Genomic DNA, 16,493 nt, shown 5'->3' with positions numbered 1-16,493 from the left:
TAGCTTCATGTGGTGCACAAACCTCCAAAGCTTTTTTACAGAGATCAGTTTAGGTCTGCTCTAACTATAGTTTTAGACGACCAACAGACAAAGTTAGCCTGAACTCACCACCTCTGTGTAAGTCTTACAGGTCCTTCTCAAAATATTAGCATATTGTGATAAAGTTAATTATTTTCCATAATGTAATGATGAAAATTTAACATTCATATATTTTAGATTCATTGCACACTAACTGAAATATTTCAGGTCTTTTATTGTCTTAATACGGATGATTTTGGCATACAGCTCATGAAAACCCAAAATTCCTATCTCACAAAATTAGCATATCATTAAAAGGGTCTCTAAACGAGCTATGAACCTAATCATCTGAATCAACGAGTTAACTCTAAACACCTGCAAAAGATTCCTGAGGCCTTTAAAACTCCCAGCCTGGTTCATCACTCAAAACCCCAATCATGGGTAAGACTGCCGACCTGACTGCTGTCCAGAAGGCCACTATTGACACCCTCAAGCAAGAGGGTAAGACACAGAAAGGAATTTCTGAACGAATAGGCTGTTCCCAGAGTGCTGTATCAAGGCACCTCAGTAGGAAGTCTGTGGGAAGGAAAAAGTGTGGCAGAAAACGCTGCACAACGAGAAGAGGTGACCGGACCCTGAGGAAGATTGTGGAGAAGGGCCGATTCCAGACCTTGGGGGACCTGCGGAAGCAGTGGACTGAGTCTGGAGTAGAAACATCCAGAGCCACCGTGCACAGGCGTGTGCAGGAAATGGGCTACAGGTGCCGCATTCCCCAGGTCAAGCCACTTTTGAACCAGAAACAGCAGCAGAAGCGCCTGACCTGGGCTACAGAGAAGCAGCACTGGACTGTTGCTCAGTGGACCAAAGTACTTTTTTCGGATGAAAGCAAATTCTGCATGTCATTCGGAAATCAAGGTGCCAGAGTCTGGAGGAAGACTGGGGAGAAGGAAATGCCAAAATGCCAGAAGTCCAGTGTCAAGTACCCACAGTCAGTGATGGTCTGGGGTGCCGTGTCAGCTGCTGGTGTTGGTCCACTGTGTTTTATCAAGGGCAGGGTCAATGCAGCTAGCTATCAGGAGATTTTGGAGCACTTCATGCTTCCATCTGCTGAAAAGCTTTATGGAGATGAAGATTTCATTTTTCAGCACGACCTGGCACCTGCTCACAGTGCCAAAACCACTGGTAAATGGTTTACTGACCATGGTATCACTGTGCTCAATTGGCCTGCCAACTCTCCTGACCTGAACCCCATAGAGAATCTGTGGGATATTGTGAAGAGAACGTTGAGAGACTCAAGACCCAACACTCTGGATGAGCTAAAGGCCGCTATCGAAGCATCCTGGGCCTCCATAAGACCTCAGCAGTGCCACAGGCTGATTGCCTCCATGCCACGCCGCATTGAAGCAGTCATTTCTGCAAAAGGATTCCCGACCAAGTATTGAGTGCATAACTGTACATGATTATTTGAAGGTTGACGTTTTTTGTATTAAAAACACTTTTCTTTTATTGGTCGGATGAAATATGCTAATCTTGTGAGATAGGAATTTTGGGTTTTCATGAGCTGTATGCCAAAATCATCCGTATTAAGACAATAAAAGACCTGAAATATTTCAGTTAGTGTGCAATGAATCTAAAATATATGAATGTTAAATTTTCATCATTACATTATGGGAAATAATTAACTTTATCACAATATGCTAATATTTTGAGAAGGACCTGTATCTTACTGAGGTATCAAACTGGTGGTTAAAAAAAAGGATTTTAGTCCTTATGCATATCTGTCAGTTATGGCAGGAAGTTATGATTCGATTGCTAATGTTATTACCATTTTTCTTCTGTTTTAAAAATGAATAAATGCTATAGCCCATGATATCCAGGAAGCTTCATCTCCATGTGAGAAGCGTCGCTCAAAGATCAGTGCATTCATTGCAAAGTGATATTAGAACTGCTACAGGTCTATGATCAGCAGTGTGTGCATGGGGGGTCCTGGTTGGAGACTGATTCATGCTAAAATAATCCCATTTGTCTCTAATAAATTTCACCAATCCACGAGACGACATTCTACACATTGTACAGCTCCATGTTCCCACGTTTTTTCATTATTTTACTTTTTATCTTCCACCTCAATGTATTTTCTGCTTTATTTTTTAATTACCCTTAGTTTTAAAGCAGACAAAAGTTTAAAACACACATAATGCAAATTAAGGATTTATAGGCCAGGTTTAGTTTTTTCCTCAAGTTTTTAAAATGTACTATCTGCAAACATGTAAAAAAGCCAAAGAAAACCTTGATTCCGGTAATCGGCCCATGTTTTTCTAAAAGGAGTAAGACTAAGCAGCACATTATGGCAGTTTTTCTAATCAAGGTTCTTGCAAAATAGGGAAAGATTAGGGAAATTTTTGACTTGCAATCCATCTTTTTTGTACCCTAAGGGCTCAGTAAAGGTTTGTATTCAAACACTATAAATGGCCTGAAAAGGTAACTAAAGATCTTGGAAACTTGAGGTGAGAGAAACCAGAGAAATGTTTACTGTGTAGACCTGGTCTCAGAACATGTGAACTGCTAATGAGTCAACTGAAATCAGAATTTAATGATCCCACAACCTGCAGACAAAGAAAACAGAGGGGGAAAAACTGAATTCCCTCCATTTTAGTGGTTTTTGTGTGCATGGAGACACATAGATTACGTGGCTGCAACCACACATGGACATGCATCTGCACGCCTGCAAACGCATCGAGCAAGATGTTGACGAACACAAAGCCCTGACTTTCAACCCCCTCATCATACGGGACCCTATAAATCAACAGGTCAGACATCATTTTTTCAGGACCACCCCACCCCCAGCCCGTTTTCTTCCAGACACCCCCCCCCCCCAGGCACTAAAGCTGTCCTGTTGTAACACTTCTTTTTCATCACTTGAGGAATGTTCATTTCACTTTCTGCATCTGTTTCTGCTGTGCAAGTCAGCAACATTCTTAAGTGACAGAACGGTATCCTGTTGGTGTTGTGGTTTATCCAGGTACCTTTTACAAACATCATGCAAACACTTTTAAATAACTGTTTTCCACATTATTTGTTGGACTGCATGATTTTTATCATATTGAACATCTGGTCAGAAATCACTGAAGATTCCTGCTGGTGCAGCAGATCAGCTGCAGTGAAGGCAGAATGGGGCATCTGACCCAACACAACCTGCCTTTTTTTTTTTTTTTTTCTAATTAAACATTTTCACATTTTTAAACGGATTCATGCATTTTTTTTATTTTTTTATTTGAAGAACCTGAATATCTGTTTATTCCATAGTTCTAAAACTCTTCATCTCAAGTTTAAGCAACTGATCTTTTTATCACCATTTCTTTTGCTGATAAACACATAATTTCCTCTTTTGTTTCTGCTGTCTTTAATATTTTGTTTTCTGCAGATTCTTCCTTTCGTGCAAAAAAATCTGTTACTTTAACTGAAACAGCTTTGGTTGTGTGCATGCGTGTCTACTGAGGCTGGGTGGGCATGTTAAACACTTTGTTTTTTGCTCCATTAATTAGTTTTTCACAGATGTTTTGAAGGGTAAAATCAACTCCTGCTGAACTGTCTTGTGATATTTTTACCAGCTAAGCTTTTCGTATGTTCCCTGTGTTAAACTTTGCTTCATCTTGAACCATGTGATGCACCACAGGTCCGCCTCCCCTTGTCTGGCCCGCTCTGCTTCAGAACCACATGGGGTGGCTCGCAGGAAATCCCCAAATTCCTCTGAACAAACACAAAGAAAAACACAGTCCCCTTTTTCTCTAAACAAATGAGCTACTTTTAAAAAGCCTTTTGATTTAAAAAGTGAACAGGAAGCAAAACATATTTACAGCACCCCCTATAAATATTGCCCCTATTAGATTCCTATTATATAAAAAACCTTTTTTTTCCTGTTTATACCTTGCATTGTAATGGGAACGGCTTCTCTACACTTCTAATTGATAGTTTGTGGCTTCCTATTTCCCTTGCGTAACCGTATACACAATTCCTGTCAGCCATGCTTCAAAATAGGAAAGACAAGAGAACATGTCACTCAAAAAGGCAAATGTTTTGCTCTTGAAAAGCTAGAAAATGGTCACGTTTGAGGGGAAAAAAGCAACTTGACTAAGTTCTTCTAACTGGAAGTAATATTAATGTTTTTGGTGCAGCCTAGCCAGAGTATCAACTTGAATCTGTGGAGTGAGCTAAAGATTAGAATGATGGCAAGGAGGTCTTCCAACCTCAAAGACTTGAAGCTCATCACAGATGGTAAACAGTTTAATTTCCAGTGGAAACCTATAAAAAGCTGGTCACTAATTATAATAAGGGTTTGGTTGCCGTAATGCCAGTAAAGATTTTTCAGTTGATTACAGAGAATGGTATAAATATTTGCCAAAATAAAAAATAAAAAAATTTTTGTTTGAATTATTTCCCTTGTAAAATGTCTAATTTTTTTAGATGCCTGAGTCATTTCCTATCAAAAACAGATTTCTTGGCTGCAGGAAAATAAATTCAAATCCAAATCTGCCAGGGGTATTAATAAGTTTAGGCCTAAATGTAGCTGTAACTGTGTGGTTTGGTCAAATGAGACCAATTTGACATTCTCTGCATGCATACCTCAATGATCAGGCTGGAGGCCTGGTGGTCAAAGTATTCTTGTTTTGACCTAATAGCTCTAATGTATATGGATGTGTATGGAATGATCTTGTCCAGCAGTTAATGGTGCAAAAATGCAATGTTCCTTGTTGATTAGAAATTATTAGTGAGTAGAAATGACATAAAAACAGGCCCTCAACATGCAGACCTGAACATACATTCAAATATGACGAAGAAGCAGATGTTCCTACTGGAGAAACTTTGTTCCTCACCAGGAATAAAGTCATGGTCCAACAACTTAATGTCAACTGTTGTTGTGAATATTCAAATGGGGGGGCTATTTATCATTTGGATTTCTGTTCTAATAACTGTAAGAGAGTGATCAAATTATTTTGTGAATTATATTTGGTAAAATGAGCCATAACCTTTTTTTTTTCTTGGTTACAGTTCCATTATTACCAGTTAATCTAAATAATTTTCTATATAAAAGCTAAAAATCTCTCTAAACGGCTGCAAATCATATGCTAACTTCAGGTTGCAAGGTCAGCAGAACCTCTCTAATACTACTGTTTAACTGAAGGAAAAGGTTGAGTTGGCATTCATCCTCAGACGCTCCGCTCTGCAAAATATAATTAAGCAACTGAGAGAAACCTAAAAGTGAATTCGTTTCAACATTTATTTATTCATTTGCCTTTTGTGGCTCAGTCGATTGTGGTGCAGTGGCAGAGAGGTCCGTTTTTCGGCAGGTTTCAACTGGAGCAGTAAGCGATTAAACAAACAGCTGGTGGAGAATGCATGATGTTGTGGGCCTGTGTTTCTTCTTAAACTGAAAGCCATGTGAATCTAGGGTGCCAAACCTACTGAAAAAAACTGTTTCTGTTAAAAACAATTGTTTCCAAATCTCTCAGGGGGAAATTATATCACTGTTATACAGTAAAGGATGAATTTATTTTAGAGCTTTTTGCACCAGAGGGAGCAGATTGGTGTAGAGGGTGTTATAGGTGGGAACGAATGCAATGTGTGAGGGAAGGAAGTGTCTTCCTTCTGAATGTTTGATGTGTATCATGTTCATCTTACTGCAGCTGCTGAATGAGGCTTCCAGCCAAATCTGAAGTAGGCCATCCAGCTAAAATACAAAATACAGCTGAGCTGGTTTTAAGGATACACTCAGCATTAGCAGAGCTTGCATTAAGAAGCAAGGCTGTAACTTTTCAGGTTTGTCAAAGAACATTAGAGAACAAATGTCATGTGGACCAAGGTATCATGTAGACAGGTCGGGGAGAAAGTTGTGCAAAAGTTTAAAGCAGGGTTAGATTCTAAAACAATATCCAAGCTTTGAACATAATCCATCATCCGGAAATAGAAAAAACTGCAAACTAACACTAATCACTCCACAATTCTGGCATTTATGGAAATGTGGCAAGAAGAGGGCCATTGTTGAAAGCCAGAGTCATGCCAAACATGTGGAAAGCTGTGAAACATGGTGGTGGCAGCTTCATGCAGTGGCAATAAAAACAAATACAGGGCAATCCTCCAAGAAAACCTGTTCAGAGACTACAAAATAGTTGGGGCTGAGGTGGAGGTTCACCTCCCAGCAGGACAATGACACTAAGCATACAGCAAGAGATAAAATAGTAGCTATAATTTAATTCAATTTAGTTTACTTATATCGCGCCAATTCACAACACATCTAAAGGCACTTTACAAAGTCAATTCAGTCGAATCATACAGATTTCAAGTCGGGTGCACACATTCCAATTGATCCTAGTTATCAAACAGTGCTGTCGGATTCAGTTTTATTTAAATTGGTTAAACGTTTCTAAGGAAACCCAGCAGATTGCATCCAGTCAGTGACTTGCAGCATTCACTCCTCCTGGATGAGCATGTAGAGACAGTAGACAGTCACTGGCGTTGACTTTGCAGCAATCCCTCATACTGAGCATGTATGTAGCGACAGTGGAGAGGAAAAACTCCCTTTTAACAGGAAGAACCCTCCAGCAGAACCAGAACCAGGCTCTGTGTGAGTGGCCATCTGCCACAACCGACTTGGAGTTTGAGAGAACAGAGCAGAGACGCAAAGAGAACACAGAAGCACTGATCCAGGAGTACTTTGTGTGTACTATAATGATTTAGATAAAAGCATATTCATGTTAGAACAGTCCAGTCAAAGTCCAGAGCTAAATCCAACTGGGAATCTATGTTCCCAGTTGCTCTCCATCCAATCGGAGCTGAAGCCATTTTGCAATAAAGAATGGCTGAAATGTTCAGTCTCTAGATGCAAAATGCTGACAGACATTCTTAAAAGCCTTGCAGCTGTAATTGAGGTCAAAAGTGGTTCTAGAGATGTTGGACTCTCTGGGTTTGAATCCAACTGTATGTCATACCTTTCAGGTTAACTATCAGATTTTGAAAACTGTTCTTTTTATTCCACATCACAACTAAGCTCCCCTTCATGTTCTTCTATGCAATAAAACACATTGACGTTTGTTGTTGTAACGACGTTTAAACATTAGGAATACATTTACAAGGCACTGTACATTTGGCTATTTAAAACTGTTGATTCTGGCCTCAGGTCTAGAGTGTGTTGAGATTCTGGTTCAGGCATCCAAACCGGGTTACTCTGACCTGCTTGCATTAACAGGTTGCTGTATATCTGCCTGGACCTTTGTTTTGGATGACTTTCATGTAGTTTATCTGCTTAAGAACTCTTAAGCAAAACGTTATTGAGGATTGCATAAAAAAAACTGTCAGAAAAACAGTTCTGACAAACATTTAGGATGTTTGTTCAGATCCTCCTGCAGGATTGCAACAGTCCAATCCCATGGGGCGAGTTCACACAGCAGGAGAGGACAAATTCCAGGAGAAAACATAACTTCCATACAAATGATGAGCAGGTGTTCTACAGATTGTTACAGCAACACATGGACTTTTCTGCTGCTCATTTCTTTTTGTTTTACTCTTATTTAGTTTTATCGTTGCTATTGAATTGTTATACCCGTCATTTAAATTAAATGTAGCTTTAATTTGTGATATTAGTTTGAAGTCTTCCGGGATTTTATATATTATCTAAGCTTTTGGTTTTTTATTTCATCAGCAGTTTTTCTTCAGTCCTTTTTAATATTGAGTCTGTTAATGACACATTTCTGTCCTATTTTTAGCATTGTTCAGACCCATATTTTTTTTTCTCTCATTTTGTTTTTCGTTGCCTCCAATTATAAATTGGCAAATCTCTTTGTTGCTGTCGTTGTGTATGAAATGTGCTCTTTAAATGAAGACCGACTGATTTAAAGGTAAAGTAATGTGGAAAAGCTTTGACATTTCCATGTGGAATTAATTTAATTATTGGATATTTTCACTGCAACACAAACTAAAAATAGCAAAATTCAAAACGTTGAATTTGTCCAAACATCTCTGGGGAATTTAGTTGATTTTGTTTTTTTTACAAAAAGTATCACATGCAACACTTTAGACATTTACATGGTGCTTTTGTCACTTCTACAACAGAGTTAGAACTGTGTGTTTTTGTCCCATATTGGTGACGCTTTACCGAGATTCTTCTCTGTTAATGTGATCCAGAGATGCTGAATGCTCCTCCATCCTATTTTGGATCATCCAACACCAGTGTGGTCCTCCAGACTTGAGATTTGGCGTGACTGCTATCAGGTTAAGATGGACATAAGAATGAGAAACAAACTTAGGAAGCAAAGTATTTGTTGGAAGTTGCAGGCTTTATCCTGACTTACTATAGCCTCATGCAAAATTGAATGGTTTAAATGGAATGAGCTGCTCTGTGTGGCTGGGAAGGTTTTATGCAAAAAATCTTGATAATGCTTACAGCTTTTGTCTGTAAAGGTTAGAGTTGTGGGTTTAAACCAGTGGTGTCAAAAAGTGGCCCCCAGGTACATTTAGTCAAAAGAAGACTCTGGTGCACCTAAATCTGCTTTTAACAAATGTATTAACTTCGGCTAAAGTAAGTGTTTTCAAAGAGAATGACGCAAATCCTGTAATGGCTGAGAAATGGATCACGGTTTTCTAATTTATTTATTTTTTAACGAAGCACAAAAGAATAGGGAAGCTTAAATGCCTTTCTTTAAACACTGCAAACTTTCTTTGTTGAATTTAAATATTGCATGCCTAGTTTAATGTTGAGCAGGTCATTTTATTTTTGGCCCACGTAACAGTTTGAACACAACTGGTTTAAACAGTTAACAGCAGCTTTTTTTATTGGAAGTAGCATCAGCTTTAGCTCCTGAGCTGATCTGGAATCTGTGTGTATGTGGTTTTATTTAATTAGAATATTAACCATACTGATCATTTTTCTGCATCTGAATGTTCTAGTTTTGATCTTATTGGCCTGCAGGATGTCAGTGAAGCTTCGGTTCAACTTCCCGTCAGATGGAGGTCTGGTCCACAGAAGCTGCTCTTTCACAGGGTTCAGCTCGCTGAGTGGTCGACAACGGTGAGTTACCTAAAACCGTGGGCATTGGGAATAAACCCTGGAGAATAATCATATAGGAGAAAATATATGGGTGTTTAACAATTAAAATGCCAGTAATTCTCTTTTTTTTTTTTTTTTGAGTGAAAAAACATGTTTTAAATATGTTTGGGTGGAAATAAATATGAAATAAATAAAAAGGGCAAGAAATTCACTTGTATTAAACAAAGGAAAAATGAAGTTTGAGAAAAAATATTATTTTAAAATTAGTGGTTTAAATGAAATGAGTGTATTAAAATAGAAAAATAAAAAAATTTATATTTATATCTGATTAATTGGTCCGTTAAAATGGTGAAATCTATATTTTATTGCTTTTTTAATGTTGCACTAATTTCTATTTCCAGCTATTTTGGACCCATTAATTATTTTAGTCATTTATTTCTGTATGTACACTGCTCAAAAAAATAAAGGGAACACTCAAATACATCCTAGATCTGAATGAATGAAATATTCTCATTGAATACTTTGTTCTGTACAAAGTTGAATGTGTTGACAACAAAATCACACAAAAATCATCAATGGAAATCAAATTTATTAACCAATGGAGGCCTGGATTTGGAGTCACACACAAAATTAAAGTGGAAAAACACACTACAGGCTGATCCAAGTTTGATGTAATGTCCTTACAACAAGTCAAAATGAGGCTCAGTATTGTGTGTGTGACCTCCACGTGCCTCTATGACCTCCCTACAACGCCTGGAGATGCTCCTGATTAGAAGGTGGATGGTCTCCTGAGGGATCTCCTCCCAGACCTGGACTAAAGCATCCGCCAACTCCTAGACAGTCTCTGGAGCAACGTGACGTTGGTGGATGGAGCGATATATGATGTCCCAGATGTGCTCAATTGGATTCAGCCGAGCACATGGAGGACCGTGCGGGCCTCCAAAGAAATGTCACCCCACCCCACACCATTACTGACCCACTTCCAAACCAGTCATGCTGAAGGATGTTGCAGGCAGCAGATCGCTCTCCACGGTGTCTCCAGACTGTCACGTCTGTCACATGTGCTCAGTGTGAACCTGCTTTCATCTGTGAAGACCACAGGGCACCAGTGGCGAATTTGCCAATCCTGGTGTTCTCTGGCAAATACCAAGCGTCCTGCACGGTGTTGGGCTGTGAGCACAACCCCCATTTGTGGACGTTGGGCCCTCATACCATCCTCATGGAGTCGGTTTTTAACCATTTTTGCAGACACATTGACATTTGTGGCCTGATGGAGGTCATTTTGCAGGGCTCTGGCAGTGCTCCTCCTGTTCCTCCTTGCACAAAGGTGGAGGTAGCGGTCCTGCTGCTGGGTTGTTGCCCTCCTACGACCTCCTCCACGTCTCCTGGTGTACTGGCCTGTCTCCTGGTAGCGCCTCCAGGCTCTGGACGCTACGCTGACAGACACAGCAAACCTTCTTGCCACAGCTCACATTGATGTGCCATCCTGGATGAGCTGCACTACCTGAGCCACTGGTGTGGGTTGTAGAGTACGTCTCATGCTACCACGAGTGTGAAAGCACCACCAACATTCAAAAGTGACCAAAACATCAGACAGAAAGCATAGATACTGAAAAGTGGTCTGTGGTCCCCACCTGCAGAACCACTCCTTTATTGAGTGAGTCTTGCTAATCGCCAAATATTTCCCCCTGTTGTCTATTCCATTTGCACAACATGTGAAATTGATTGTCAATCAGTGTTGCTTCCTAAGTGGACAGTTTGATTTCACAGAAGTTTGATTTACTTGGAGATATATTGTGTTGTTTAAGTCTTCCCTTTGTTTTTTTGAGCTGTGTATTTTTAAGTATGGCACGATTAGTCCTCCATAACTGCAGCGCTTATTGATGCATGTTTTATACACACCTAGGATCTTAGTGGAAGATCTCTACTTCCATCTAGTGGCCAAAGTATGAACAACATCTGTATACGGTTTCATTACGTTGTGAAATCCGAGCTGCGGGGTGGTGCTGTTGTCAGCACTGTTGCCTCACATCTAGAAGGAGTTGAAGTTATAAAGTGTGAATTAAACATGCAGGTGCAAATTGTTACATAAGAGCCAAGTTGCTCAAGTACACAAGATCAGTTACCAGTGAATTTAATGTGATGGACTGCTTGTATAAAATATCTTTTTATGATAAAATTTTACACTTTTTGACTGAGTCAATTCCAGGCTATACTCTGTGAAATGTTATCACATTGAAGTTCTATTTTTAAATGTAGCCAACTTCTGGCCTGGTTGTCATAGTTGGACTGTTTGAATCTGTTCACCCTCAGACAGGATAGTAGCTGACAGATGGGCCGACTCTGAACGCACACTTTATGATGCTTAAAGGAAACTAGACCATAACAACACGCAAAGCCTCAGGTGGCGGAGATGTTTTACGTTATGAGATCAAATCCCAATGCTGTTGGCCACTTCCTCTGTGTTTTATACTGTACACAAACATTTCCATTTCAAACAAAGAAGCACATTTAAAAACTGCTCCAGTCCTTGCAGCTGGTCTCCCAGGAACCATAATGTTGAAACTTTGATGGGAAAAGGGAACATGTCACAAACGGCACACAAGAGAAGCTCTTAAACCCTCATGAGTTTCAGTTTTCCCCTCGAAACCTTCCAGATTAAATTAAAAATGTTTTTTTATTGTGCCTGATAAGTGTGTCCAACTGTTTTCTCTGGCTTTTAGGTCTTCCTCCGTACGTGGCTCTTTTCGCTCCAAAGCCATGATGGATGGTAAATCTCGCAGATTGCACCTCTCTCCTCACAGAGGGTCAGCAGCTACCTGGTCAAAGCCGGAGCAGGTCGACAGGGTCTTCCAAGCACTTCGCAATGGACTCAAGTATGTGGAAAACAAAACATTTAACTCTCCAAAATGATGCCTTCTTTTGTAATGATTGCTATGAATTAAAAGCTGGGTAAAGGCTGACGCCATAAATGCCACCAGCAGTTTAAATTAAATCAGTGGCACATCTTAAGTTCTAATTTGCAGAATACTTTATGCATTTCACCACTATGTGGCTGAATGAAACTCATTACTCTTTAGTGAAATCCTAAAAGAGAAAAATGGATACGTTTACACTTAATTGGACCTTTTTTAAAGACATGTAAGATGCAGTTGTGTATAGAGTCCTAGAATACCAACTGAATACGCCTCATGTTCCTCTGCACTAAGTGATGTCCATGTCGACCTGGGTGTGGGATTTGCTGTGGTCCCACGGTTCTCGAGCTAAAGTTCAGGTCCAGCAGGTGTCAGTCACACGCCCCGCTGAAAAATCTGAAAAACTTAAGGTTCAGCTCAGAACTACATGTATGGATGCTACAACCAGTGGCCAAATTTTCCAGGGGGGCCAAAGTGGGGCCAGTGTTTTGTTTTATGGGGGTGCAGAAAATAGAATGAAATAAAAGAGGGCAATATTTATTTGTTTATTAAAACATGTGAATTTATTTGGAGCACCAACAAAGTGAATTTTCCTGTCCTCCATTAATGTGAATGGAAATGTCCTGAAATTAGGCTGCACTGGTGGATCATCCTGGTATTTATTGATATCTGAAAGGAGATGAATCTCTCCCTTACTGTCTATGCAGTGGTGTGAAAAATTCTTATTCTTATTTCTTGTAAGTGTTTCAGTTCATGAAACAAATAAAAATAATACACAAGTAAACACAAAATAGTTTTTAAATGGAGGTTTTATTAAGGTAGAAAAACATCCAAACCCCCCCCCCCCCCCCCCCCCGGCCTGATTACTGCCATTAGGCCTTTCATGATAACTAATTTTGCTGGACAATAAATTGTCCCAGAAATTATTGCGATAAACAATGTTTGGATGCCATTTTTAACAAGTATAATGATAATGGCATAATAAGGCCAGTAGCTACACCCTCTTAAGATCAATAAACTTCAATTTCCAAAGACCAATTAACACGGGAACATTTCAAATATCCAAAATAAATAAACAACCAAAAACAATAATTAAAATGGATTAAGAAGTCTCTGTAAACAAAATTGCTCTTCAAAAAATATTAATCATTGGGCTCAGACAGGAAAAACAGGCAAAATTGTTGGTTTTATAAACAAAAACTGCAAACTAACAACAAAAGTACTGAATTTGAATAAGAACAGATGCCTGAACAGGTCATATGTGAATCTGTAGCTATTTTAGTCTGTCAGATTAAACACTCCAGAGATTGTGGACTGTCGGGAAGACAAAGGAGGCCTGGTTGTAGTTTTTTCCCCCAGCTGGGAAAACTGCATTGGATGATTGTGCTTTTAGGTTCAGATTCATGTTTGTTGTATTGCCGCATTTAGCTGCTACTGTTTTACAACAAATGCGACATAGTGACCCACACAGGTTTAGTGTGGTTCACCACGGTCCTTCGGTTTGAACCCAAAGTGTTCCCACGCTGCAGCTGGCGCGCTCGGCTCTGAACCCAATTCCATCTGTTTTTCCAAATCTCAACTAGCGTTTCTCTGGCTTGCTACGATCTCATGCTACACTCTGAGGTACGCAACGAGACCATGCACCTGACGCAAGAGTTCACTCCTCCCTACGTCACAGAAACGAGGAGGGGAGGGGTCACCTAGTCTTTTTAGTAGAAAGAGAGGGAGACAGCAGGCAAACAAACAAGCATGCAAACGGAAATTATCAAGCTAATTTTGATTTATCATGCGATTAATTTAATCCATGCGATTAATTCATTTACTGCTTACTGCGACAGGCCTAACTGCCACACCTGTTCAAAGTGACAAAGTGAAGTAGACCAAAGATCCTCAAAATCTAGACATTATGCTGAGATCCAAATAAATTCAGAAACAAATGACAAGGAAAGTAATTGAGATCTATCAGTCTAGAAAAAGTTATTAAGCCATTTCTAAGGCTTTGGGACTCCAGCAAAACACTGTGAGAGCCATTATCCACAAATGGCAAGAACATGGAACAGTGAGGAACCTTCCCAGGAGTGGCCAGCCGACCAAAAATACTTCAAGAACGCAGTGGTGTCTCATCTAAGAGGTCACCAAAAACCCCACTTCAACATCCAAAGAACAGCAGGCCTCAGTTAAGGTCAGTGTTCATATCTAAAGAGGCTGGGCAAAAATGGCCTTCATGGCAGAGCTCCGAGACGTAAAACTACTGCTGAGCATAAAGAACATTAAGGCTCGTCTCAATTTTTCCTGAAAACATCTTGAGGATCCCCAAGACCTTTGGGAAATACTCTGTGGACTGGCGAGAAAAAGCTGAACCTCCTGGAACGTGTGTGTCCCATAACATCTGGCATTGGGTAACACCACATTACAGAAAAATAACAACATAGCAACAGTTAAATATGGTGGTAGCAGTGTGACTGTCTGGGGCTGTTTTACTGCTTCAGGACCTGGTAGACTTGCTGTGATAAATGGAACCATGAATTCTGGTGACTACCAAAAAATCCTGAAGGAGAATTTCTGGACAGTTAAAAGCCTTCAGCTGATTCAAAATGCTGCAGCAAGAGTTCTGATGACAATTAAAAAGAGAGATCATGTTTCTCCTATTTTAGCTTCCCTTCATTGGCTCCCTGTTAAGTCCAGAATAGAATTTAAAATTCTCCTCCTCACATATAAAGCCCTTAATGATATAGCTCCATCATACATCAGAGATCTGATTGGTCCATATGTTCCTAACAGAGCACTTTGTTCTCAGACTGCAGGTTTACTGGTGGTTCCTAGAGTCTCTAGAAGTAGAATGGGAGGCAGATCCTTTAGTTATCAGGCTCCTCTCCTGTGGAACCAGCTCCCAGTTTTAGTTTGTGAGGAAGACACCCTGTCTACTTTTAAGGCTAGGCTTAAAACTTTCCTTTTTGATAAAGCTTATAGTTAGAGTGGCTTAGTTTATCCTGAGCTATCTCTGTAGTTATGCTGCTATAGGTTTAGGCTGCTGGAGGACATAATGACCACTTTCACCCTCTTTGCTACATTCTCACACTACTCTCCAATTTTGCATTATTTGCTGTTATTTCAGCTTTTAACCTTGTTCTCTCTATTCTCTTCCTAGAAGGTACACCTGGCCTGGCTCTGTGTCTACCTGTGACACCTTTCTGGAGTGGGGCGTCGTCCGAGCTTCTGCTGCTAACAACTTAATGCTCACCTTCTACAGATGATCCACATGGCCCTGTCTTTTAGTGTTTAACCCTTTCTCTCTCCTAGACATGGAAATTGACTGAGCTTCTACTGTGACTAACTCTATGTGCTCTCTTTCAGACTCTAACCTTGAAAACTGGCTCCGAGTTTATCTGTTATTTCTTTCTAGGTGAAACAACTAAAGGAGCTACATCCATTAACATTTACACAAAGTACTCCTGGATCAGTGCTTCTTTGTTCTCTTTGCGTCTCTGCTCTGTTCTCTCAAACCCCCAGTCGGTCGTGGCAGATGACCGCTCACACTGGTTCTGGTTCTGCTGGAGGTTTCTTCCTGTTAAAAGGGAGTTTTTCCTCTCCACTGTCGCTACATGCATGCTCAGTATGAGGGATTGCTGCAAAGTCAACGCCAGTGACTGTCCACTGTCTCTACATGCTCATCCAGGAGGAGGGAATGCTGCAAGTCACTGACTGGATGCAATCTGCTGGGTTTTCTTAGATAGAAAAACTTTTTATCCAATTTGAATAAATAACTAACTCTGACTGCACTGTTCAATGGTTAGGATTAACTGGAATATATGTATCTGACTGGGAATCTGGAAGGTTGGATTGATCTGACTTTGTAAAGCGCCTTGAGACGACATGTGTTGTGAATTGGCGCTATATAAATAAAACTGAATTGACATCTGTTCATGACCTCAAGCTGAAACGAACTTGATTTCTGTAGTAGGACAATGATCCAAAATACACCAGCAAGTCCAACTCTGAATGGCTGAAGAAAAACAAAATTAAGACTTTGAAAAGGCCTATTCAAAGTCCTGACCTGAATCCTATTAAGATGCTGTGGTTTGACTTTAAAAAGGCCGTTCATGCTAAAAAAAAAAAACCCCAATGTGGCTGAATTAAAACAACTCTGCAAAGATGGGTGGGCCAAAAAGACTCATTGAAAGTTATCACAAACGCTTGTTTGCAGTTGTTGCTGCTAAGGGTGGCCCAACCGGTTATTGGGTTTAGGAGGCAAACACTGTTTCACACAGGACCATATAGGTTGGAAATTATTCTCCCATAATAAAAAAAGCATAACTTAAAAACTGCATTTTGTGTTTAATTGGTTGTACAGGTTCAGCACGGTGAACAAATAAATAAAACCACCCATGGCTACAACAAATGACTGAATCCTTTCCGGTAGTTCATTGGTTCTACCATTGAGTCATCTGTACCCCAACACTGCCCGTCGATTTAATAGGTTTATGATGGACCGTTCGTAAGCCAAAGCTACATGAAATGGGATA

At 40.0% G+C, this 16,493-nt stretch overlaps 1 protein-coding gene across 5 annotated transcripts in view; it reads left to right on the top strand.

Moving 5' to 3' along the window:
• Window positions 1-16,493, top strand: part of ripor3 (RIPOR family member 3) — a 54,387-nt gene that overhangs the window by 14,960 nt on the left and 22,934 nt on the right. For 3 of the 5 annotated variants that reach the window (XM_047348873.1, XM_047348875.1, XM_047348872.1), the window contains exons 3-4: window positions 8,978-9,076; window positions 11,779-11,931. In XM_047348873.1, coding sequence (XP_047204829.1) covers window positions 8,979-9,076; window positions 11,779-11,931 — 251 coding nt within the window. In that variant the 5' untranslated portion in view covers window position 8,978. Of the gene's footprint in view, window positions 1-8,193; window positions 8,281-8,977; window positions 9,077-11,778; window positions 11,932-16,493 lie in introns of all 5 variants that reach the window. The other 2 variants (XM_047348876.1, XM_047348874.1) reach the window with 1 other exon arrangement.

The sequence above is a fragment of the Girardinichthys multiradiatus genome, chromosome 20 (assembly GCF_021462225.1).
Source record: "Girardinichthys multiradiatus isolate DD_20200921_A chromosome 20, DD_fGirMul_XY1, whole genome shotgun sequence".
NCBI lineage: Eukaryota > Metazoa > Chordata > Actinopteri > Cyprinodontiformes > Goodeidae > Girardinichthys > Girardinichthys multiradiatus.
The sequence above is the reverse complement of the archived record's forward strand: the minus strand, read 5'-3'. Positions and strand labels throughout refer to the sequence as shown.